The sequence below is a fragment of the Oncorhynchus masou genome, chromosome 18 (assembly GCF_036934945.1).
Source record: "Oncorhynchus masou masou isolate Uvic2021 chromosome 18, UVic_Omas_1.1, whole genome shotgun sequence".
NCBI lineage: Eukaryota > Metazoa > Chordata > Actinopteri > Salmoniformes > Salmonidae > Oncorhynchus > Oncorhynchus masou.
In genome coordinates this window covers 59,916,681-59,942,688 of record NC_088229.1, presented here as the reverse complement: position 1 = coordinate 59,942,688, position 26,008 = coordinate 59,916,681, and the positions used below count along the sequence as shown (strand labels likewise).

The following is a 26,008-nucleotide window of genomic DNA, read 5'->3' as shown; positions in this document are numbered from 1 at the left end:
TGTTTTGAAGGGAGACTTTTTCCTTTTCTGTCCCGGTTAGGTAGTGTCCACTTAAGTCGTTAAATTACTAATATTCACTGCTGGGTAGTAAGTATAACACAAAATAAACACACTTGGTCGAGACAGTCAATAAACAGACTGGCAGTATTACCTCTTTATTGATATGTTTATCAATAATTTCGTGACACGGTGTCTTGCAAATCGAGCGTACCAAAAAGTCATGGCGTTCATGTTCTTCGTGCGATAATCACAGACCAGTGACTTTATTATATAACCATTTCGAGTGAACTCAATAGGTGGTAAATTAACAACTTAACGTTAAATCCAAAAGTGTAACGTTTGAAATGCATTTGGTTTAACAAATCTGATAAAACAGACCCTGACATATTCAGATCAACTATGTCCACTTGGTGGCAGCAAGGTACTTGCAGTAGTATCAATTTCCCAACTAACCAGATTGAAGAAGAGGACTCGCTGAAGCACACAATGCACTTCTGACAAGGGTAGTATCGCCTAAATCTTCATATTCTATTTGTTTAAAAATATAATAAGTCGTTGGAGAATCGTGCTATTTTGTGTGTATTTGAAGACTGTGGTCAGCGTAGATTTGGTTCGACCGGAAACGTCGGCAAATAACTTCCCCCTACACAGTGCATTATTGTGTGGGCCGCTGACGGAGTTGTTCTGCCAGGGGTTTGGTCGACACCCTTATCAATGGAACTCCAGATCGAGGCTTCAATTGGGCCTTGAATAATTTCGTCTTTAATGACTTATGCGAAAAGAAATTGGTGTAGGAAGAGACACATCGATAACACACGGATGGTGGGTGGCCAAACAGTCGCCATATAACTTCAGTCTTGGTGTAAACAAAACCATTTTTATGGATTAGTTAGGTCTTATACGATAATTCAACCATTCGAATCGGGCCCATAGTCAGACTGGAAAATGTTAGCAAGCTTTACTCCCCGCTGCTGCAGGGTAGTTATGGATTTTGTACTAATCAATATTTCAGACGGTTTTTAAAGAACGCGTTTTACTCAAGTAACGATGCCTACTCCGTGATAACTAGCTACATTGAGTTTGCAATACACATGTTAATTAGCTACCCAAGGTTAGCACAATAAAGCACTTGAATACATGTATCTATGTAGCATTAGCCTAGCTAGCAGCTAGCAAGTGGATAATTCTCATGTATTGCTCAAGTTAGCTTAGCTACAAAAACAGTTAACTGTCTAGCTACTTATAAGTGTGGCTGCGCTAAATTGGTTGGATAAACAGTGATATATACTTTAAACTAGCAACACACATCTTAGGCAGGTAGCTATCTATCGAGCTATTGTCCGTTTAGCTAGTTAGCTGTTAAGCTATCATTGGCTAATGAGCGATTTTAGCGAGCTCATTTGTCAGCTCTTGCCGAAATTTTAATTGGAACGAGATGGGTATGCTTCACATTTCAGTATTACATCAGTAAACGTTACATTGCTATAAAATACACGTTTTTGGGGAAAACGGTTAACTACGCAAGTTGGTTAGCTAGAGTTAGTGATTTTGTTTACATACGCATATTTGTTTTTTTGTCTTGCCAGCTAGCTTTTGAGACATAGAATCAGCCATGTCTTGACAATAGCTTCCTGGGGTTACTCCTTCTGAACAGTAATACCAACAATTCTGGAAATAAAGATAGCATCTTCGTGCATTGACATGACAGTCAAAGTTCGCCGAGAGAAAAGCACAGATGCCATCCTGTCCGCAAAAGACGCTAAATAATAGACTACTATTAACGCCATTTTAAACAGGGGCTCCGTTGTGGGCCTGTGTTGGTGTTTCTTTTTGGTCGAAGGAAAGTGCCACCGTGCCGGATTTTTCAAGTGCCTTCGGTCAGACTGGGACTGGTGCTGTTTTTTTTTTTGACATGGAAGGTCCGATTCGAAGTAGTGTGTTCAGACACAGCCGACGCTCCCGTTCTCAACGAGACAGAGAGCGGCGCAGGAGAAGAGTAGACCTCGCTGTGCAGCGGGCCACATCGCCCTCCTCGGGCTCGGAAAGGGAGCTTTGTGGATCAGGATCTGTACTCGGTCCTGGAGGTAAAGAATCTCGAACCAGCCCCAGACACAGGCCTCCTCGACGGAGGAAGCGAGTGTCGGTGTCCTGCGAGGAGGACATCATCGATGGCTTCTCAATTGCCAGCTTCATCAGCATTGAGGCCCTGGAGGTAAGTCTCTGTATTTCCTTATGTGAACACAATACTCAGATATTATGGACTTCAACCTCATGTAAATAATTTGGTCCTGGAATAAATCAAACTAACACACATCAACAGTTTTTGGAGGCACACAATGGTCTCCACAGAAGTGGATTGTCCTCCCTCTATCTCTGTGTCTTTACTTGTTCACTAGTTAGGTTAACACCACCTCCAGGTGTGAATCAGTTGTGCATTGAACTTCTTACAATTGAGGTAATTTACACTTTGAGCGATCCAATCAACAACTACAATGAAAGCCATTGGATACAATGATCTTCTCTAATGTGTCTTAACAACCTTAATTATTTGTGTACACTAAGCACCCTATGTAAATACAAATAGCCTAGGTTATACTAAGGTTTAGGAATCTGCTTGACATTAGACCAACAATAACTAGTCTCGTTCTTCTCTTGAGTTTAAACCCCACACAATCCAGTATTTCAGGATACGTATTTGATATAGACTATATATACTGAAGTATGTGGACATCCATTAAAATGAGTGGATTTAGCTATTTCTGCCACACCTGTTGCTGACAGGTGTATAAAATGGAGCACACAGCCATGCAATATCAGTTGCAACACTCACTACCGAGTTACAAACTGCCTCTGGAAGCAACGTCAGCACAAGAACTGTTTGTCAGCAGCTTCATGAAATGGGTTTCTGTGGCAGAGCAGCTGCACACAAGCCTAAGTTCACCATGAGCAATGCCAAGTGTCGGCTGGAGTGATGAATCACGTTTCGCCATCTGGCAGTCCGGAGGGACAAATCTGGGTTTGGCGGATGCCAGGAGAATGCTACCTAACCGAATGCGTAGTGCCAACTGTAAAGTTTGGTGGAGAAGGAATAATGGTCTGGGGCTGTTTTTCTTGGTTTGGTCTAGGCTCCTTAGTTCCAGTGAAAGGGCATCTTAATGCTACAGCATGACATTCTAGATGAGTCTGTGCTTCCAACTTTGTGGCAACAGTTTGGGGAAGGCCATTTCCTGTTTCAGCATGACAATGACAGCGTGCACAAAACGAGGTCCATACAGAAATGGTTTGTCTAGATCAGTGTTGGAGAAATTGAGTGTCCTGCACAGAGCCCTGACCTCAATCCCATCGAACACCTTTAGTATGAATTGGAATTCCAAACTGCGAGCCAGGCCTAATCACCCAACATCAGTGCCTGACCTCACTAATGTTCTTGTGGCTGAATGGAAGCAAGTCCCTGCAGCAATGTTCCAACATTGAGTAGAAAGCCTTCCCAGAAGAGTGGAGCCTGTTATAGCAGCATAGGGGGTTGGGGGCATATTAATGACCATGATTTTGGAATAAGATGTATGATGAGCAGGTGTCCACATATTTTTGGTCATGTAGTGTAGCATGCTCTGGGGGCAGTTGAATGGCAGCAATCTAGTATCCATACTTTAGACAACCTTCAAAACTGAGTTGCTGAAACATGCAATATCATTGTAAACAATCTGAAATCGTGTCCGGGCAAGTCATCACTGACTGTTATTAATTTCTCAGTCGAGGCTTCCTCGTTAGTTTTTTGGCCAATTAAATGTCGGTGGCAAGAATGTCCTTGGTGGCTATCAAGGCAAGACATGAGCTGCTTAAAACTTGTGCGAAATACTAGGAAGTCAATCAAATCGTTGTCATTGTTTCAGTAAACCTAACGTGCTGACCACACCACTCACGTGCGTTGCAAAATAAGTGTACACATACATCAATCATTGCACCCACACTGTTTGTGTGCCTCAGCGAGCGTCTGCGTGGACAGGCGCTAAAATAGAAATGGTTTCTATTTGTGACGCTCAACACGCTGCAAGTCCGTTCTCTCCCATCTCCACAATGGTTTAAGAGCATATACCCACGAGCCATCTCCTCATTGGTGTTTAGGAGCATATACCCACGTGGGTGATTTGAAAGATGAACTGACGTCCGCACTCCAGTCGGTTGTAGTAATGCACTGTTAAGTTGGTTGCCAACCGCCATATAAAGTCCAAAGAGGTAAACTAGAAGCCCAAGGAAGGTGACAAAACGCTTAACTGAATTCCTTTCTCATCTATGGATTAATTGTTAGAGTAGAGGACCTTGTGCATTTTAGATACAATAACAACCCAATGTTTATATACCAGAACAAATTAGCTAGCAACAGCAAGCTAGCTAAGTTGCCATAAATGTTTAATGCTTTTCAACCTGTCCCCAAATTAATATAATTGGTTCAGTTTGTTTTGATATTTCAACCTGCGTATCCTGATCGTGTCTGGTGTGGGGGTGCAAAATCAACATGCACACGCAGGCGTCCTGTTTGATCAGCTTGTAACAGTTTTGTAACGCTTGTTTAACACTGCGATGTATCTTCTATCAAGATGGACTGCTCCATGAAGCCTAACCAACGTGCCGCCATGCTCATGGGAGGGGGAGCAAGAGAAAGAGGGGCCCAAAGGAGAATGGCAGAGGGCTCGTCTCAGAGCCAGAGGAAGGGGCCCTACCCAGCTTCTCCCACAGCTGTTGTAATAGGAATAGAAAGAAGAGAAGAAAGACAGAGGTTAAGGTAAGCAGCACACCGGCGGTATGGTTGCCATGCTATTGCGACCCATTTGTCTCTTGTTTTTGGGAACTAGCTGGCCTGTTCATCTCAAATATTCAGACTGAAGTGAATTCAAAACCTTTAATGACCTACAGGGCTAGTAGGAGCACTGGCTGAGTAACACTTAATAGTGACAACTTATAGCAACGTGTCGGCCGAGCTTCAAATGGAACGATGGGGATGTATTAACTCCAGGTCAGACAGAAATGAAGATTATTTCAAGTTGCTAAATACGCTGTCAATGGGGAAACTATATTTAGAGTACGACTGCTCTTTGACACTGGATTTTCAGGTGTTATGCATCCCAACCTAGGGAACGGTTAGCCTACACAGTATAATTTGGAAATTCAAGGGTGTTTAGTCCTGGAAAAGTCATAGTCAAAGAATGTGAAGGCAAGAATAGCACCTCAATAAAACCATCTGCAAAGTTGAAACCAAGGGACCTCCTCAAAACTACTAGGCTGGGAGTTGCAGAAGAAGTACAAATTGATTCTGGAAAGGCTTTGACGTCTGAACTATCTCAGGATACAGATCCTGCCTAACCTGTAATGTCCCACCTACTCTGCCTAAGGCTTGGGCCAACATTTATGTTGAAGGTGAATACCATGTATTTTACATATTAACTATTATAATTTTTTTAGGTTGGGAGCATCCTCTTCTTGGAGACTGGCTACATCGTAAGTTTCTTTATACTTCTATTGATACAGTACTTAAGCTGTCCATAGGATACAGCTGCGTTTTTCAAATGTTGTGGCACATCTCAATGTAGGAAATAAAAAAAATGTTTTCTTTTAGTGTGACACAGAGAGCGAGTCAGCAGATAAGGTAAGGTACTGCTTGAATCAAACCACACAAAATGAAGATTCATTTTTGGAGTTGCACTATTGTTCCTGCCTATTGTTAGGTTTAGATTTACCTACTGTGTTTTTCCTCTCATCCCCCTAGGCCTCTGACAATGACATGGAGCCAATGTTCACTGTCAGCACCAGGAAAGGTAAAATGCTGTTCTCTCATTCCCATAGCTGTATGCCTTTGCTTTATAAATATGCTCTTGTCATTTCGTGACTTTTGTTTTCAGTGTGCACTCATTGATTTATTTTTTTATTCAGTTTTGTAATTTTCTTTTTTCAGAGGGGGGTTGCAGGTACAAAAACAATCAAATTAATGCATACAAAGAACCCATGCCACCTCCCTGCATCCTCTACTCCCACCCAGAAACCATGCCTCCCACCCCTTACCAATCCACCCAAAAACCAGGATTGCTTATTTCTCCACCTATCCATCCCCCGTTTCTCCACTTATATTCCCTTCCCCCGTACCACCGCTTCCCCGTGGGCCTGAAAGCAAAGAAAGTAACAATAGTCTATATAAATATATATAATTGGTTTGAAGGTGTTGGGCTTTAGCTGAGATTGTTCTTTAGAGTGAAGTATATTTGCCCAGGCCTCAATTGTTCCTTGACTATTATCATTCATTCTCACTAACGATAATTCTGTTTTAACTTCTAATAGTAACTGTGTTCACAGGTTAAATGGGAGGGAGTGATGTGGTTTCCATCTGAGCCAACATCTTCTTCTTTTTTGCGGCAGTGCTGCCTGCTTGCAGTATTCTTCTCTGATTGAGAGATTCAAGGAACTATCATTGTTAAGTAACGTAATAGATGGAGGCATTGAATATTTGAATTCATGCATTTTGTAGTTGGTCGTTCGGATTACGGGATGCGAAGGTCAAGTTTTTCCATATTCTAAGGGTGGTTCAGATTCAATTAGATCTGTGGACCATACTCTTTATTTTATTTTTTTCTTCTTCTTTTTTTTGAATGACTTGCTCAGAATATGATCGTTCCAAAAAGGTGTTTATATATTATAGAGATCAGTCTTTTCGAGAGCCCAGAGAATTTATTTATAAATTCCATTATTGGATGTTTCGGTGTGGGTTTCTGAAGGGACTCCATTGGCCAGCATAGCTGACCTAAATTGTAAATATTGAAAAAAGGAGTTGCCTGGTAATGTGTGTGTGTGTGTATCTTTAAAATGGAATCTTCTCAAACCATTACTGTCCATGATATCGGTAAAGGTACTGATTCCACATTGGGGTGAAACAAAGTATGCACTCATTTGAAATTATGCAGTGTTTTTTTTTTCTCGCCCTGTAGTTATGGAGCCTATCCCTGTGAGCGTTGCCTCTTCTATGGGCAAAGGCTGCCCTCTACTACCACTACCAGGCCGCTGTGGCCTCTCGCGGCTGGCGGTCACCCCACGTGTCTCTGGCCTGGAGCGCAGCCAGGAGAGGAGCCTGGAGCCGCCTTACCCCGAGCCCCTGTCTACCTCCTTCTCTTGCCTGCCGTCCCTCTCCCCGGCAACTGTCACACGGCCCGGCCAGCTCAACGGCGGCAGCAGCAACGGCCTTCACCACCACCCCCACCACGACCCCAGCCCGCCGCGCTCCAAACACAAGCCCTTCCTCACCTTCCCCGGGCGACACCCATCCATCTACAGCATGGGCATCAACAACAGGTCAGTCACTGGTACTACCAGGTCTGCCTAGCAGTTCGCACTATTACTTCGGCAGTAAAAACAACGACTTCCACAACTTTTTGGACAGCTGAAGCAAACACGCATTTTCTTCAGGAAATGTACCTTCTTTTTTTTTGTCTAAACTTGTTTTCACTCTCCTTAGGAACGGTACCTCAGTCAAACCCCAGTCCTCTTCTGCTGCTTCTTCATTGTCGTCTATGCGACCCCCAACTCCCTCTACCGGTTTATCGATGTCCCTCATGAGAGGTCCAGGGTCGTCAGGATCTCTACGCCCCCCTTCGCGCTCTGGCTCCCTGTTTACCTCCTCCCCTGGGCTTCCCCCTCCACCACCTCTCCTCACATCCCACTCAGGAGCAGGTAGTGTACAGTTGGCACCAAATGTGTAGTGCTATTTTTTTTTCACCCCACAGCCTGTCAAATCGTCAACCATAATTGCAAATGTTTGGGTTTTATTTACCAATCAGGGCTGCTCTTAGCTTCATATGGGTACATGGACAGCCTAATGTTACAGTGTAGCAAAATTAGTTCTATGTTTCTGATTTAATAATAACTTAATTCTGATCTGTCTGTTCCCTTACTGCAGAACAAGACCTGCTGCGCCAGGGCCTGAACTCTCACTTCCTGGCTTCACAGGACCGCGAGGGCCGCCGCAGCGTCCCTGGGGCTGAGAGTAACGGTGGCGGGCCAGGCCGCTCTACTCCCGGAGGTCCGTCGGGGGCCAGCTCCAGTTCGGGCTCCTCAGGCCGCTCCTCCCAGGCCAGCGTCCAGCCACTGGCCTTCCAATTCCACCAGCACAACCACCAGCACCAGCACACACATACACACCAACACTTCACCCCCTTCCTGCACCCCAACACCTCCGCACCACCGCCTCAGCACCTGGTAAGAGATGACATGCTGCCCTTCTCACATTGGGTTTCATTGAGCAGCTTCTGCTTTGAAATGCCAGTGTTGGCATGTAACTTACCACTTTTTGTATTCATCTTTTAGTTTGAGAAGTATGGCAAGATGGAGGGGCTCTATAGAAACACTGTGAGTTTGTTTACATGCTCCAGAATTGGTGTGTTTATACATTTGAGGTGGATGTTGAGATGAACGTGGTAGGGGTCTGAGGAGTGTCGTTTTAACCAGTCTCTCTGTGTATGTGTGGCTGGTGTAGTTCTTCCCACAGTACCCTGCTCCCTCAGCGCCAGGCATCCAGCCTGTGCTTCCTCCCACTGGGCCCTTCAGCTCTTTGCAAGGAGCCTTCCAGCCTAAGGTGAGTGGAGCTTTCGCTACATTTCCCTGCGTGTTTGTCCTTTTACAAGTCAATGGATTATATGTTGTTGTCTAGATGAAGAACCATTTGCTGTGTTTTGATACAGCCTCTTGCCCCCCAGAGAACGAGTCCTGAGATGACCGCTCGACTGGGGGGTGTGCCTCACCACCTGCAGCCCAAAGACCCCAGGGTAAGGTGCTCCATATAACTATGACATTATAGAATTTATCATGGCAATGGTTACAATAGAAGCTTGTAGTATAGGATTGAGTTGCTAGACGATACGCGTGAGTATAAAGGCATAATGTGCAAAGACTTGGGCCTAGTAGTCAATGGAGGAAAAAGTGGACAACAATTAGCAAACCGTTGGATAGAGGGTCCAATGCAGTCAAATTATTTTCCTGTGTTTTTATATATATTTCCACACTGAGGTTGGAATTATTTCATTCAATTATTATAATACACTAAAAGAGCAAGAGCTGTTTGAAAAGTCCGCCTGAAATTTCTGCCTGTTTGGGTTGAATGGCATTTTAGCCTTTCATGATGACATCACCGTGCGGTAAATTAGTTAATAGAGCAATAAGAATGAGTTCCAAACTTCTGCCAATGACAGCTAATTATCTGTTTTCTCACTATGAACACTCTTAGCTTCTTTGCTAAGAAGCTACTTGTTTCTTTTTGACCATTGTTTTCAATTAAAATCACAGCAAGGTACTTAATTGTTACCCAGAAATGATTTGATATTGTTATAATACCGGCTGCATTGGGCCTTTAACAAACATGGTTTACTACTCCTTTTAATTTTTTTTTTTTTTTATAGCTAACTGATCCATTTGGGACATCGTTGAAAGTCAGTAATGTAAGAAAAGTCGGCTGCTTTATCAGCCCTTGAATACATTTTTTAAAGGTGTTATGACACTGTCATTGTTCTGTTGGTGTTCCTACTAACTCTTGGTCAGATTCAAAACTATTTGACTAAACGCCCTTGCACACCAAGTCTGACTTTTTTTTCTGACTTTTGGCATACCTACTGTGAAACTCTGCAACTTTCCGTCATTACTCATTTTGGAATCAGAAGGATTCTGATATTTTTAACTTTTTTTTGTTTTTTGTCTAGGAAAAAGAAACTGGCCTATAATTTGTTTATTAATGCTGTTTGCCTTACTTAACTGTACTTCTTCCACCTTACTCACGTTCATGCTATGCCAGACAAACATTTCATATGGCAGACATTAACACCATTGCATCTGACTCTGTGCCAAAGGCCTTAAGTCTTAATGCAAGCTAAACAGGATCACAGTCAATCATGTGTTTTTGAATACACAGAAACCAGGGAAGTGGTGTGCAATGCATGTACGTGTGGCATGGATGATTCTGAGCCATCAGAAGAAGGTGAAGGTAATGACTTGTGAAACATTTCACACTTTTTAAAATGTTTATTATTTCACTTCATTCGGATCCAGTCTGTATTAGAACGTTTTTTGGGGAAATTCGACCACTCAAACATTCTTATCAGATGTCAATATAAAGAAATCGTAACAATATTGGTTTAGTTGTCCATGTTTATTGAAAAAGCTATTTGCAATTGCTGATCTGTAAACAATATTCTAATCTGCTCTTATTTATATGTATTATCTATAAATAGTTCTCTAAAGTTTTCTGGCTCATACCTGCCATTTAGGTGCCTACCTTCCACTGCCCTCATCTCACTTGAAAAATGCTATGGCCATTGCATTGACTAACCACCACTCCCCTCTTTCTCAGCTGATGCAGGCAGATCCTCACAAGTTGGACTTCCGTAACGAGCTGCTGGCTCGTCTTCCAGGGGCCGGGGGTCTGGGGCCCCTCGGAGGTGGCCTTCCGTCTGCCCACGACCTGAACCGACCTGCCAGCCTCTTCACAGCTGCTGGTGGGTGCTTTTGTGGTCTTGCCAGATATGTTCGAAGAAAAGGGGCAGCAGTTGTTTGCACCATAGAGAGAGAGCTATGGGATGTTCAAAAACCACAGGAAAAGAGAAAAGATTCCCTGACATTGCAAATAGTTAGTAAATTGTTTATAGTTTTTATTATGAATAGTGGATTTATCAAATTTGACATCTGATATGTGCAATGTTTAAAGGTCATGAACACAGTCAATCATGTTCTTCATGAAATGGGATGATATTTGAAGGAAACCAGTATGATGACTGACGTGTGAAAAATGACTGTTGCTTCTACATTGATAAAGTTACGGGTTCGCTCCCCTATGTCAAACACTTTGAATCGTTATTTAGGGGACATCACCTGAACTCTCATTTTAATACACCAATGGTAACATAATATTCACGTACCTAATTTAAGTAAGTACCGCCTTGTAACCAACATCGGAGAAGGCATGTTTGCAGAGGGACTTGGTTTATATAGCTAGATAACTACTCTACTGGTGCCAAAATGTCACTGTACGGTGCTAGCAAATGTAATTAAAAGTTTACCCTATTCATTGATGGCAAAGATACTTGTGTTTCCCCTTTCATCTATGTCTGGTGTTAGCTACTTACTGGCTAGCTAGGTCTTCAGATAGCATTGAACAAAAGGAGGGGGTTGTTAAAAATGCAGACGCAGTTGTCAACACATCCATCAGTGCTCCTGAGAAATGCGTCACAAGAGACATGCCAAACAGGAGATGTAAATTTTTGTTATGATAGAATTGATGCAATTTCACTGAGTTGCTTTCTGTGTCACCAAATTCGCTTGAGAGGATTTTACTGCAACATTTCTCACTGCATCCAAGTTGCTTGGCATGGGCGTTTCAAAGAGCTGTCAGTCAAGGCGAGCTCATGAATATAAGCTCCTCGCCCACTCAGCCTGTCTTTTCAAACTTCTTGGTTAGATATGAGAGAGAAAGAACTTTTCAGAATGACTGAGGACCTTTTTTAAAGTATTATGTAGAGGTGTGCATATTATTTTGACATTTTGGTGTGTGCCCCCTTTTCCCTCAGGTGGAGTCAATCCATCATCTCCTTTCATCCCACCATCAACGCCCCACTCCTCTTTCCTCACCCCAACTGCACACTTAGGTAAGAGACTGCTTCAAAGGTCGCATCTGTGCCACTTGCACTCTTGGTAAACAATTCTTATTTTGATACTGTCTCAACTGCTTTGTTTAGCATATTCACAGGTCTCTGAAACACCGTATTAGCCTAGATAATCAATTTAAGCATAGTGACTTTAGAACATGCGACTAAAGTAGATTGTGCTCCAGTGAGTCTGAACACTAATAGTGAGTTTTGCCAGAGGTTTGATGCTGTAAGGTTTGTGTCCGCTTCAGTCCTGATGTTTATATGCGCATGTGTTGCAGACCCTTACGGCCGCTCACCTCCGTTTGCACCTCTCGGGGCCCTGGGCTCTGGTGCCTTCGGGGGACTGGGCAGCCCTACGCTGGGTGAGTCACCATTTCTCTTCCTCAAAAAGGAACAATCATTTGTCCTTAATCCTTGGATAATAATTTGTACTGTCTACTGAAATCACTAACATTATTCCAACGTCTTTCCATCTGTAGCTAACAGCTCAGTGTTTGGCCACAAGGAGCCACCTGCGGTCGGGAGCTTACCCAACCCTCATGACCCATGGAACCGGCTGCACAGTGGGCCTCCCCCATTCGCCGGCCCCAGCTGGGCCAAGGGGAGTGAGAAGAGGGATGAGCGGGACCAGGGGAAGGACATGGAGAGGAGAGAGATTATTCACATCAAAGACGAGAAAGACCGGTGAGAGACAACGGCCTCACTCAAACATATTTCATCAACCTAGTTCCTAAATATGTTGTTTGAACTTATCTTTCTATAGTAGTTTTCTGTCTGATTCGGTTCACGTTACTCAACACATTTTTAATGCTGTTTTTGATTTGAGTGCTTAATTGGTATATCTCTCCCCGCAACCACTTATCAATCAACTTCGATCCTCTTTTTCAGAGACAATATGCTATATGGTCGTCAACCTGTGCGGATGTCTCCGGTCTCCCCGGCCCTCAAGCTCCAGCAGCATCGCAGCAGCACCCCTGTCTCCCACATCAACGGACATGGGGGCCCCCTTGGAGGCCCCAGCGGTCTCACTGAGGATCTGACACGCAGCCACAGCAGGGACCGAGACGGGGACAAGCGACCGCTCTCCTCCAGGCCACCTCCACCAGGGCCTTCGTCCTCAGCAGCTGCAGCAGACAGAGACAGGCCTCGCTCCTCTTCTTCCTCCGTGCTGACGACTCCCCCACCCTCGGGACCCGGTGCCCCCTCGCCCTTGGATCTGTACCCCCGTCAGCAGACTCCAGCGCAGCACGGACTACATAATGAACTCCCCCACTCCTCACAAAGAGAGGGAGGCCCCCCTGCCTTATCCTCAGCCACAGTCACCTCTCTGTCCCAGGGCAAGAAGCCTGACCGAACCACCACCCCGTTGCCCAAGCCTCCACCCCTCTTCCCCCCGGTCAAGGTCAAGGAGGAGCGGAAGGAAGAACCGGAGCCCGTACCAATCTCCCTGCCGCCTTCCCTGCCCCCCAGCCACAACTACGATCGGCCCAACAGCCGCCCTCACCACCACCGCTCCGCCACCCCCTCTTCTCGCTCTCTGACTCCCACACCCAGCTTGCCCCTGCCTCCTCCCACCCCGCACAACCCTCACCATCACCTCTCCATCCTGGAGCGCTCCCGAGCGCAGGCCGCCATTGAGGCCTACCTAGGGAGCACACAAGGGGCTGGCGGGATAGTAGTGGGTCCAGGGGGAGAGAGGTTCTCCACCCATCCCCACGGCCTGCCCCATGGGCATGGCCAGCACCCCCACAGCTTCCCATGGGACCCATGGAGGGAGCTGGCCGCCCAACAGCAGCAGCAGCAACGCCGGGAGGCCATGGCTCTGCGTTCAGACCCCCACCTGGCGCTGCGCTCCGACCCCCACCTGGCCAGGCTGCTCCAGAACCAGCACGCTCAGCGCTTCTTGGAGGCCGAGAGGGCGGCTGCCATGGCAGCAGCGGTGGCTGCAAACAACCCTCACCACCACCCTCCTACCTCCTCCGCCTCCTCGGCCCGCCAGGAGTTTGGCCTGATGGCCCACAACTTTGACCGCCCTCCCCAGCTGGGTCCCCAAGGTGGCGGGCTCATGGATGAGCAGCAGCGTGCCCAGATCCTGAGGGAAGACTTTGAAAGGGCACGCTACTTTGGGATGCATTCTCACCCGCACCTCTCGGGCTCCCACCTCCCACCGGGTTCTCACTCTGCCCACCTGGAGCAGCTGCACGCTGGGATGCTCTCCCACTCACACCTCCACCAGCCTGGAGCTTCCACCCACTCACCCCACCACCCCGGCCTTTTCTCGCGCCTGGGGCCTCTACACGCGCACCACGTGCCCAATGGCATCCTGGCCAAGACCCCTGCTGGCCTGGTGGGGGCACTGTCCGTAGGAGCCCCCCCTCCGCTCATTCCATCTGTGACCAGCAGGTCTTCCACCCCGACCCGCAGACTGGGTGGGCCCGGGGACTTGGCCATGTACTCTCACAAAGACAGCGAGTCCAGATAGTACAGGGACACACCGGAGGAGTCAAAGGGAAATGTCAGGATTACTTTGCTGCTCTCACTCTGCTTCCTGAAACACACAACTCACTAAGGCTCTAGACCAGAGATGGGCAACTCCAGTCCTTGGGGGCTGGAGTGGTGTCACACTTTTTCCCCCATCCCTAGCAAGCTGATTCAAATGAATTTGATTATAAACTGAAGATCATGATTAGTTGATAATTAAGTCAGATGTGTTAGCTGGGGCAGAAGTTTGACACCAATCAGGCCCCTGATGACAAGAGTTGCCCATCTCTGATCTCGACCAATGAGCCCCCCAAAGGGTGTTGCTGGGTTTGAAAATAGGGAAGGGATATGAGGAGACTTGTATGGGGGCGACACAGCACATTCACAATGGTTCAATCAGTGCAATTTTAAGGTACATGGTTTCTGTGCTTCCTAGTGTTTTATTATTTTAAGATTTGTTTTTTTGTCCATATGATGTATACAATAATGGTAGCTGTACAAAGAGGCAGAGAGAAGGCTTTCCCAATTTACTATGATCAGGTTTCAAGCAAGCTTTTTCAGGTGTGATAAGATGGGCTCTGAGAGATGTGCACATTTTGTACACATGAATCGTTCATCCTTCTCTTGTTCCAACTCATGGGGATATATAAATCCCTTTGCATAAATAAAACGTTGGGATGTTTTCTGGATGAGCAAAATAATTATGGTAGCACAGTATAATGCTCTTTTTTTTTGTCCTCTGTAATTGTGAAAAGACTAGATTATTGATGAAACTTTTGAAGATTCTAAATCTATAAGAACCGTATGCTTCTGTACCTCTTCTCACCACTCCTCTGTGATCTAAGATCCTTGGCTCCACCTCTTGTATTTAATAGAAAGAAAGACTGATGTATACTGTGCCGACACGGTGGACAATATTTCTCTTCTGACTTGACATATGAGCAGGACCCTAATATAGTAGTCTAGTGAAATTGCCTTTGTAATTATTATTGTTAACATTTTATCTTCTATAATGATAATAAATATATTCACTGTTATTTGTCATTGTTTCAGGTATCACCAATGCACTCCCCTTTCAGTAACAATTTCAAGTTGTTCCACATCAGGCAGTAACAGTTTGACGGAAAAAGGAAATGCTTGTAAACGTGAGTAAGACAACCATAACAACCTCTGGCTTCTTCGTGGATCAGATCTTTGAATATATGATGAATACACTGAGGGAGGTTTGTGTTGGTGTCACATCACATTTTGGACTATGAATGCCTGCCGGCAAGTCATTTTCACGTTGATGCTCCATGAACAAAGATAATTTATATACATGGAAGAATGGGACAGGAGGCTTTAAAAAAGAATCGGTACACAGGACTGGACTAAGGTTATACTGAGAGAAGGAAAAGACATTTGGGTCGATTTTATTTTAATAAGACCATTTTATACCTTTCAAACCCCTTCCCCTATAGTCCACAAAGATGAATTATTAAAATAACTGTTGGTTACTTGATTGTGGGTCTTTTATTTGTTTTGGTTGTCTTGGTGTCTTAATAGATGTCAGAGTTCAGAAACTGCAAAGGGATGACTGAGCACATCTTTCAGGAACTCTTGACATTTTTGTGCACCTTTTGTGCTTTCCAGAATTTAAGTTTATTTGAGGAGCGCATACAGCGTGGAGCTCCAACGCCGACCTTGGAGAGCGGGATTTTGTCCCAGCCCAGCACTAACACCTTCAGTAGAGACAATGGTAGGCAAGCACCTAGTCCAATTTCAGCATCCTGACCCATCTGTACAATTGTAAATGGCTAAAGTGTTTTGTGACCACCAAGCAAGTAATGGTAATTCATATTCCTTGTCAAATCAAGAATCTATTTGACAATGGTGATTTGCTTATTGTCACATTCAAAGCCCTGTTATGATTTACAATGAAAGCTTTTATCTACCAGTATCTAGTAATGCATGCTATTTCGATTTGTAAGGTTTATAAGGTTACTTATTTTGCATTATTGAGTCCATTTGGGTTTGTAGAAACCACACATACATTACAGAAAGGTGTAGGGGAATTGGGTACTTTTCTATGGAAATAGAATAAACATTTGCACTAACCAGATAAATGAATGAAACCCTAGTGGGGTACATTGAATTAAAATAATATAAAATCCAACCAGAGAATAGAAACAAAACATGAACCCCTAAATTATCAAGGGATTTGCTGGAATTTCAACTAAAGCGATCCACGCACTGTCTTCCAACTACTTGTCCCAAAAAATTGCAGTGGCGTGCCTGGCAACTTCTCGCGAGATAATACTTCTTCACGTTGTCAGCAGCGGTTCTCCACCATTTCGCTGCGTCTAAAGTCTCCTCCCCGCAAATGCTAGATTCGGCGAGCCGAACCCGCTCTCTTTCGGTCCGTATTTTAACTTCTTCCCACGGACCTAGTCGTACCTCGTTGGGTACCGAGAGACAGTTTGGAATACTATCATCACGGATTGAGTAAGATTTTATCCGGATGACGACTCCTTCAATAAGAATTTAGTAAAAGAAAACAGCTCGGAAATTTCAGGTAGGTGGGAACTTAAGATGGCGGCCATGAGAAGGGGGGGGGGTGCTATGGAGGAAGTAGTGGGGGGACACTAAGGGGGCTTGTTCGCAGCGGAACACAGGATTCCGCTACTTCTGACAATCTATTTATGAAATTGAGAATTACCAAAGTTATTATTGTATGCATGCTCCACTGCAGCATAGATACAACACATGTCGTTGATGACGCAATTATACAGGTGTTAATTCATTTTCCTGTATACTTCACCTGCATCCAGAACATGTAACGTAACCTAGCTAACATCATGGCCAAACAGTGGCTTTGGCATGGAATTTGCCTTATACCAGTCCGTTTTGCTGCGGTGCAAAAGGATTGAGCAAGAACTGCCACCAGCTAGCCACGCCGTTTAGACGTTACTTCACGTCTTGGACTGTGTGGGGTCACTCGAACCCCCTTGATCCCCCTCGTAATCGTTGCAAAATTTTAGCAAGGAACATTGCAGCAACAATTTATTTTGTAATTATTTTAATGTTGAGGTAAATTATTTCTATTAATTCATTATAAAAATGTATGATGTCAAGGTTTAGTTTTGTGGTTATTTGACCCCGCGCAATGACGTCACGAGTAATTGTCCCCCTCAGTAGTGCATGGGGAAGTGGGGTTTAATTCGGCGTTTTAAAACCTTTTTCGCTTCAAGCAAATAACAAATGCATTTATAAAGGCCCAGACCATTACATAACTTCGGGTGGGATGGGGGCGCGTGCGCGCCAAGTTGAATGCATCGGTATTTGGGCTAACAACTCTCATATAGCTAAAGCTGTATAGTCAACTAGCAAGCATGCTAGCTAGGTACTATTGTTGCTTGCTAGCTAAGTACTATTGTTGCTACCTTACATTAACTGGCGAACAAGCTAATCAAATTATTGAAACGATACTATCCGAAGAGCGCACGAAAAGTGTCACTTTGCTATAAGAACACAAATTAATGTTACCACTGCGCATGTCATGTCCAGATTAGTAGACCCAGCAATGAATTGCATTTGCAACAGTGTAGCTACACTGTGAATTCAATGGCTGGAGGCCCGTGTGTCAAAATCATAGACATTAAAACCAGAGTGCGTGCATATGTTGATAATGACAGGTTTCGATTTAGCAACATATCTGCTCAATTCTGTTGGAACGTTATAACGTTACGTTGTGAACTTTGACTCATACAACAAACCACCGCCCCATATAATATGTTTGATTCATGAATAGTTTACAGTGTAGGCCTAACTATGTTGCCAATTTCATTAATTGCCATTGGCCAGTACTGTACACTTATGCAACTCTTCAGAGAAACGCCTGAAACCAGAGTTGAACCATAACGTGTGGTTCTATGATGGTATGGAACATTTTATTGTAGACCAGAGAACAGTGGAATACATAATTGTACTCTTTGAGGTTACCTTCTAAACACTTGTATTTTTCCTCAGAGTATGTGGACCGGACCTTAATCAGCATCCTGGAAGAGGAAAGCACGGAGGATCTGTGTCCCACACCACAGACAGGTAGTCATTCTTTAACCGGGGACACTGATTTAGTTTGACAAATGATTCAACAATTTCTCTCTGAATACATGTACTGTACTTATCTACGTCAACTGACAACTTCCTCGCTCTTCTTCCAGGTGCAGTGTGTAGCCAGAGCTGCACAGAGGGAGGAAGCTCTGGGGAGGAGGTGGTGCAACAGTGCACCCCTCCGACTGTGCTGGGTGTCGACCCCCAGGCTGAGCATTATGTGGCTGGGTCATCCCAGCATGCCCTGCATCCAGTCCCTGCTGCGCCCCTGCCACCACTGGATAACACGGCCACGTCACAGCCAGAAAGACGCATACACGTCAGTGAAAAGAACTCACCCACAGAGAGTCACCCCAACGGCAAAACTAAGGACAGCCGTGAAGAAGGGGCTATGTCGGATAGTGGTGCTGAGGTTGTCCAAGGAGGATTGGGCCCATCGCACCCCAAGGATCCTAGTGTCTCTACAGAGTCTCACTCAGACAGATTCTCTGACATACAGACGGAAGGAACAGAGCAAGATTTGCATTACGGGTCACAAACTGGTAACCGCAGCCACACAGACAGACAGACGGGCGCTGCTGGACCAGGTCAGGACCAGGCTCTGCAGCAGGGAGGTGCAGGTGGAATGGTGGTCATCAGTGGGACAGAACATCAACAGCCTCTCCCGGAGACAGAGAAATTGGAATATAAACAAGAGACTGGAATGGAGGAACTTAGCAGGGAACACCCAGCTAGAAACCTTTCCTCTGAATCCTTCTCAACGGCCTCCCCTCTTCCCCTCAGCCCAAATAAAGATAAAGTCCCAGACCACAAAGAAGACAGAGGGATGGAGCAGCCTCAAACAACTCTGCCTACTCAGGCGACTCAGGCCAGCCACAGACCTCTGTCTGAGCAGTCCATCACTGACAACTGTGAGAGGAAACAAACCGACATCTCCACAGAACCTAAAATCACCATGCAGAACTCAAATGACGACAAAGGAGAGATGCCGGGAGCTAATGCTGTGGAGCAGGGACCACAAGAACCTGAAATACCTACAGAACCATCTGAGAGTGGACATGTCCCACTTGGGAGTACACACACACAAATGCCACTCCCAGCCCCACCAACTGACGTATCCGGGACCCCACAGCCAGGAGCTAAATACTCTGGACTTGTACCCTACACGCCTCCTGGCAGTGGAAATTCCACCCCAAGCTACTCAACTGACCGGCAGAGTGAGAGCGATAATGAAAAAAGTCCACCTCAACCGAAGGAACAGATTGAGGCTAACGGGGCAGAGGAGGAGACTGAAATGGCTGAGCCCTCAGCCAACCTTACAATCCAGTCACAAAGCTCTTTTCTACACGAGACGTCAAGAACAGCAGCAACCCCTCATGTCCACCACCACCTCAGTTTAGAACTAGACTCAATACAGACAGAACAATCTGTTGAAGTTCAGATGTCTAATCCTGAGCACGTAACAAGGATGGAGACTCCACTGGTGTCTGCGCATGTCCTCTCAACTGACACTGAAGGAGCTGTGATGCTTGGAGGAGAGACCAGCTTGGAGTTGTCTGAGGTGGTGCAGGTTAATCAGTGTATCCTCCCGGAAGAACATGATGTTAATGAATTAAACTCTGAACTTTCTTCTGGAGAAACAAAGTTGTTTATTGAAGGGACCCATTCGGATATCGAAATGTCCCAACTGGCTGCTGGAGAATTTGAGATTTATAGCTTTGCAGAGGAGGAGATTGCAACAGAAGTTGTTGGAGAGAGACTGTCTCTCTCCCCAAGCTATGAAGTAAACTTATTCAACCCACTCATTGAACACTCTGAGAATTGTACAGCCAGTGAGGGACAAGACATACACCTGCCATCTCCCCCTCAAACGGGTAATGACAATGATCAAGCCATTATCCAGCAAGGCCCCCTTTCATCAGATCACGGTCTCTCAGAAATGGAGGTCTGTTCAAATGACTTTATTCCTAGTCTGTCCACACAAGATGTAGAGATGACTGATGAAAGATATAATTTAGAACCCGAAAACACAACTACTGAAGTGGACGCTGCTGTGGTGGAAGATTCAAGTGAGGTTGATTTAGTCATAACTGTCCCAGGATCAGATACAACAGTTGGACAGGCGGACACTTGTACACAAGCTACAGCACCTTGTATGGAGACCAGCACAGCTGTCTCAGACCATAGAGGGGTGAGCGTTTCCCCAACCACCCATCTGAGTGACACCCAAAAGCTGCCAGGTGAAACTGAAGTAGGGTCGACGACCAGTAAGTCTTCTCTTGTCTCCCCAATGGAAGAATTAACAGAGGTTGTTGTACAGTCAACCAGTCAACACAGTATTGAGGTCCTCTCCTCGCCAATTACCGTACACTTGTCAGAGAGTAAAGGGCAGAATTGTCCTCTTAAAGTGGTACCAGGAGTTACCTTACAAAGTACTACAGAACCTGAGTCCTGTGTTTCTTCTCATGAAGGTCCTGAAAATCCACAGCCCTGTCCAACTCTGACAGAAACCCCAGTGCATACCCAGCAGGATGTTGATGGTGCTGTTAATGTGACATCAACAACCGAGGTCAAACCGGAGGCTTCCCGGTCTGCGCTCTCCTCTGGCGTCATCGACCCAAAGCTCCTCCTATTAAAGCGTGGGGACACCCCTCTCCTCAAACATCCACCCTCCTTATTGTTGGGGTTGTGCGTACAGCAAAGCAACAGCTTGACACATCCTAGTGCTAGAAGCCCCAGCTCTGGCTCAGACACTGCGCCTGTGGTAGAGTGCCCTCCCAAAGCTGTGGCAGCCGCAGTCTCTGTGCAGGAGCCTGTGGCTCTCTGCATTCATAGAGGCCAGACAGAGCCCTCCGTCAAGAGAGAACCCACAGCAGCACTTCCCTCTACAAACACCCCATCCCAGCCCCGTCTGCTCCCTCCCTCTGGTCCCACGTCATGCAAATCTGACAGAGGGGCATTAACTTCGATCAAAACTTCCATGGGGAAAGCAGTGACAGTTTCCCAAACCCTAAACCCTCTCACCATTGGCAACACACCTTCCAAGCACCTCTCTGACCCCAAGTTGCCCTCAACATCAGGCAATGTGATGAGGAGTAGTCTCTCCAGTTCCTCCTGTGATGGGAGCCAGTCTGGACCGCTCCCCGTTATCCGGCCACGGCTAGCTGGTGTGAAGGGCCCAGGGATCAGCAGCGCCAAGGAGGAGAGCAGTGATGGGGAGGCTGACCTGGCAGTGGAGGCCAAGCCTGGCCGCAGGAGCATGGTCACCCACAGCCCGGCAGAGAGCAAGGTATGCCCCAAAATGGCTTTCCATGTAGGCCTAGCTGTTTCCTTAAGATGTTCTGCCAAGTCAGCAATTATATCGCTATGTATCGACAGAGACAATTATTTTCGCATAAAAATGATTGCTCTGCCAGCGGCACACAATAACATTTTTCTACTGTTATGTTTACTTGTTTATTATGCATATTTTCATTGTTTAATGAAGGTATAATTTGTTGATATGCAATTTTGAAACATTTAATTCGGCTATATAATAAACTCCCTTTTCAGTTTGAAGAATTTGGAGCTTGGCTTTGTTGACCGTGTTTGCCCTATAATTAATATGCTATGGTTAGTTAAATGTAGGAAAATGTAGCTGGCTCAGTTTGTGCTGCGATTATATTTGAATGAGGCAATTCCATGAAATCCTGTTGAAAGTGCAAAGCTACAAGTCATACGTTTATCATTCAGATTAGTTTTTGAGCATGAGACTTTTTTTCAGGTGATGAAAAATGAACACTCAGTCGTAATTCAATGCTTTTATTTAAGACGTTAATTTTCAGCATGTTTTCAGCATGTTTTCAAATGATAGCATTTCATTCTCAGTTCTCTAAATTGTTTCTCCATTTGTTGCATGAAATGATCTGTCATTATGCAGTGTTTTGCCCGAGTAATTTAAAGTTGGCCGCATGTTAAGCCATGTGTGTTTTCCAGCATGAGCAGAGACAGAGCAGGCCAGACAGAAAGGCCCTTTTCTCAAAGGTAAGCGGTGGGTATCAGACACTCCGATAGGATCACACTTGCAGAATGATCACTGAACCATCGTTCAGCTGATATTTTTCACCTGAGATGGCAGGTGGCGCACACACTGCACAGTTTGAACGGGTGTAGGCTACAGAATATTCATCTGTTTGTTTTGTCTTCAGTGCCGCATGTGATTTCAAAGAGAATTGTTGACAGCTTGATGTACAACATCGTGTTGAGACAGGTTTTTCTGTGATCTTTATGCATGTTTTGGCCTCTGTTCCTGTAGGCACAGTCTTGTTATGGTCCTGCTCAAAAGTCCTCGTTACCTTCTCATCTCCAGGTACGCCAGTGGATAGCAGACAGGGTCACTCCAAGTTCGTCTCCCTTCTCGCCCTGTTCTTCACCCCCCTCTCCTAGCCCATCTTCCTCCAGTGACTGGACTCCCAGCACTACTCCCCTCGCTCTCCGAGGTCCCCGGGGAAGGTTCCTCTCCCCACCCTCTATGGGCCTGGGAGGTTCCTCCCCATCGGACCCGGTCACTCCCTATCGACCCCGCATGGAGCGTCACGCCGACATGGCCGAACTGGCCAAACACGTGAGTCAGCGTTCTCCTGCTCATCCTTCTGACCTTTGGTCCTAAATGTCAACTGAATAGTTTTTTATTTATTTAATATAAAAAATAAAAATAAAAAATAAACAACTGTCTAGACGAGAAACTTTATTTCTTTGCTTCCGGATGTGAACTATGTTGTGTTGTTGTAGGAAGCTGAGATAGAGGGCAGGACCCTAGCGTTGAAGAGAGAAGGCTTCTGGTCTATAAAGCGACTGACCCGTCTGACAGAGCCGCTCCGGCCCAAGGTACACTGGGACTACCTGTGTGAGGAGATGCAGTGGCTCTCTGCTGACTTTGCCCAGGAGAGAAGGTGGAAGAGAGGGGTCGCCAGGAAGGTCAGAGGCTCCCATAGATCATTTTCATTTCACATCGCTTGGCACCTATCCAAAGTGGAATCCATAATGCAGAGAGATTGGTATTACCTACTGATGGCTTAAAGCAAGGGTGTAAAAGCCAGAGGGTCCAATCCGGCCCGCGTGTGGTTTGAGTAAAAACATACCGGCTGTATTTCTGCTTGCTTCACCGGCAATAGTTCAGATACAAATGAAAACATGAAGTGACCCCAGGAATCGATAGAACAGCGCTCAGAGATGCACAGAAACGGTATAACATTCAAATGGGTGAATATCTCCTTTAACTGCCATCATGATTTCAGGTTAGGTTCAAAAAGTTCAAGGAACTCAAAAAGATATGTATGTTTCTGCAGGTGGTGCGGATGGTGATGCGACACCACGAGGAGCTAAGGCAGAAGGAGGAGAAGGCCAAGCGGGACGAGCACGCCAAAATCAGACGAGTCGCCTCCAACGTAGCAAAGGAGGTCCGGGCCTTCTGGGGCAGTGTTGAGAAGGTGGTGCAGTACAAGCAGCAGTCCCGGTTAGAGGAGAAGAGGAAGAAGGCCCTGGACCTCCAGCTGGACTTCATCGTGGGCCAGACAGAGAAATACTCAGACCTCCTCAGTCAGGCCCTGGAAACTGCACCGGCTGGGAACAGTGAACCTGCACCCTCGCCACCCAAAAAATCCCTTCCGCCTGCTATGGATGAGGATGGTGAGGACTGTTTCTTTGCTAATTTTATCTTGTGAATCCAGATTGCTCCAATTCAGAATCTCTAGTCCTTGCCTACCTATAATTTACAACTTAAGAAGGTTGTTGTAGCCACAGCTCTTAGATCAGCTGATGTGTTGTATGGAGTGCATCCTGGTGTAAATGACCTGCTGTGTGCCACCAGTTGGTGCTACACATTGTTGGTGGATGCGTTGCTTTGAGACCTTGTGAAACGTGCTATTTAAATGCAATCAATTGCTAATATTAGTTCAAAGCTTATTCTGTAGATTGTTGCTAAGGTGTACGGTAGTGCTCCTGTATTTTAGTCTCCATTAGCAACTGTCAGGCTCAGTGATGTCAGTCCAGTGACCAGACTGGCTGTGGCTGTTGGGTTAGGCTGCTGACAAATTGCTGTTTGTGCAGGAAGCCATTGGGAGGTCAACAGTGACTTCAGTGCAAGGGCTGCTCAACTACTAGAGAAAGCGCTGTCTTGACAAGAGGCCAGTCTCATCTCCTGCCATTTATTTCTCGCCAGAAATTATGCAATTATGCTTCTCTAAAGTGTATTAACATTCCAATCATCAGACCCGGCCTGCCTTAATGGAAGCAAAACTTGTCCTGGTACTGAATCCAGATGCCTTAACAAACCGGTTTTAACTTTCTTCTGTCTCTCTTCCCTCCGTCTGCAGACCGAGACTTTGAGCCTCCATGTGGCGAGGAGGAAGATGACGAGGAGACCATCGACGTGGAGGAGGCACAGGACGGCAATGATGCCGAGACTCAGAGGAGGGAGATGGAGCTGCTGAGACAGGAGGGGACCATGTCCTTGGCAGAGTTGCTCAGCACCCTCAAACGGCCTCATTCACAGGTGGGAACCACTGGCAAAGCCCCTCACTCATATCGCACTCCTATGTCCTTCCTTTGTATATGTTGGTGCACATTACAACTTCATTGATCATACTGTAAATGTTGTTATTCGGTGGAGACTGACTTTTGTTCCTTCCCCAGGCCTCGGAAGAGGAGTGCTCAGACAATTCGTCAACAACAGTGGGGGAAGACGAAGAGTTCACAGCCAACGAAGAGGATGGTGAGGCCCTAGTAGTACCATTGTAGTTGTGCATTGTTCAATGGATAACTTGGCTGTGAGCATTGGTGTAATTATTTGTCCCTGTCTGTGGTGCTCAGCTGAAGACGAGGAGGACACCATCGCAGCCCAGGAGGTAGTGGAGGGGGAAGCTGATCACGCAGGAGAGCTTGATGACCTGGCTAAAGAAGGTTACCACACACACTACTAAAACGTCTATCTTCTGCACAGATAATGATTCCAATGTGCTGCGTAGTTGTTTTTAAGCTGTTGTCATTCAAGCCCCAAGTAACTTCTATATCCCTGTCTGTAACATCTGTTATTTATGACTGCTCTAAATGTTATTTTCTTCCCGTTCCCCTGCCAGGTGACATGACTGTGGAGGAGCTGCTGGAGAAGTACAAAGGAGCGTATGCCTCTGATTTCGAGGAGCCCTCGGCGTCCGCCTCTCCTGCCAGCACAGAGGAATCGGAAAATTCCGGAGACGAGGAAGAGGAGAGCGAGGAAGAAGAAAGTGATGTGGAGAGCAACACCACCTCTTCAGGTACTGCCCACACATACAAGCAATGTTGGAACATCTTTTCTCTCTGACCTTGCGAAAGCTCTGGGAAGCTTCTCACTGTAGATGGACCAACAAACCAAAAATCAACATTTTCAAGTGCTTTTACTTCATGTCAAACGCATGTGCGTTTTGTCCTGATTATACCACCCTCACTGCGTTACCCCACTTCTCAATGAACCTCTCGCCAGATGACGAGGACAGTGAAGAGGACGAGGTCAGTGACATTGAGGAAGAGGACAGTGAGGAAGATGAGTGCGGTGAGGGGATGGAGATCCTGCTGAAGGAGGGGGACCACAGCCCCCCTCTGCCAAGCGGCCCGCGGCCCAAGAAGGAGATCAGCCACATTGCTGCTACTGCAGAGAGCCTCCAGCCCAAAGGCTATACCCTGGCCACAACCAAGGTGGGTAACCCATGCCTTCCAACACTGGCCAGATGATCAAACATGAAACAAGG

General features: G+C 45.9%; 2 protein-coding genes across 2 annotated transcripts in view; both read left to right on the top strand.

Moving 5' to 3' along the window:
• Window positions 1-27: 27 nt before the first annotated feature.
• Window positions 28-15,649, top strand: LOC135505009 (autism susceptibility gene 2 protein-like). Its single transcript, XM_064924014.1, is given in 19 exon segments — window positions 28-2,212; window positions 4,599-4,638; window positions 4,641-4,783; window positions 5,461-5,496; window positions 5,615-5,644; window positions 5,765-5,813; window positions 6,975-7,335; window positions 7,499-7,713; window positions 7,940-8,238; window positions 8,347-8,388; window positions 8,516-8,614; window positions 8,721-8,804; window positions 9,435-9,473; window positions 9,941-10,012; window positions 10,379-10,523; window positions 11,592-11,669; window positions 11,951-12,034; window positions 12,152-12,356; window positions 12,561-15,649. Coding segments are annotated over 19 exon segments (3,915 nt in total). The 5' UTR covers window positions 28-1,912; the 3' UTR covers window positions 14,155-15,649.
• An 827-nt stretch (window positions 15,650-16,476) lies between these two features.
• Window positions 16,477-26,008, top strand: part of srcap (Snf2-related CREBBP activator protein) — a 29,338-nt gene continuing 19,806 nt past the window's right edge. Inside the window, 12 exon segments of the mRNA XM_064924013.1 lie at window positions 16,477-16,707; window positions 18,162-18,236; window positions 18,356-21,534; window positions 22,221-22,268; window positions 22,594-22,848; window positions 23,016-23,201; window positions 23,573-23,912; window positions 24,599-24,777; window positions 24,918-24,996; window positions 25,095-25,184; window positions 25,361-25,537; window positions 25,744-25,955. Coding sequence (XP_064780085.1) covers window positions 21,226-21,534; window positions 22,221-22,268; window positions 22,594-22,848; window positions 23,016-23,201; window positions 23,573-23,912; window positions 24,599-24,777; window positions 24,918-24,996; window positions 25,095-25,184; window positions 25,361-25,537; window positions 25,744-25,955 — 1,875 coding nt within the window. The 5' untranslated portion in view covers window positions 16,477-16,707; window positions 18,162-18,236; window positions 18,356-21,225.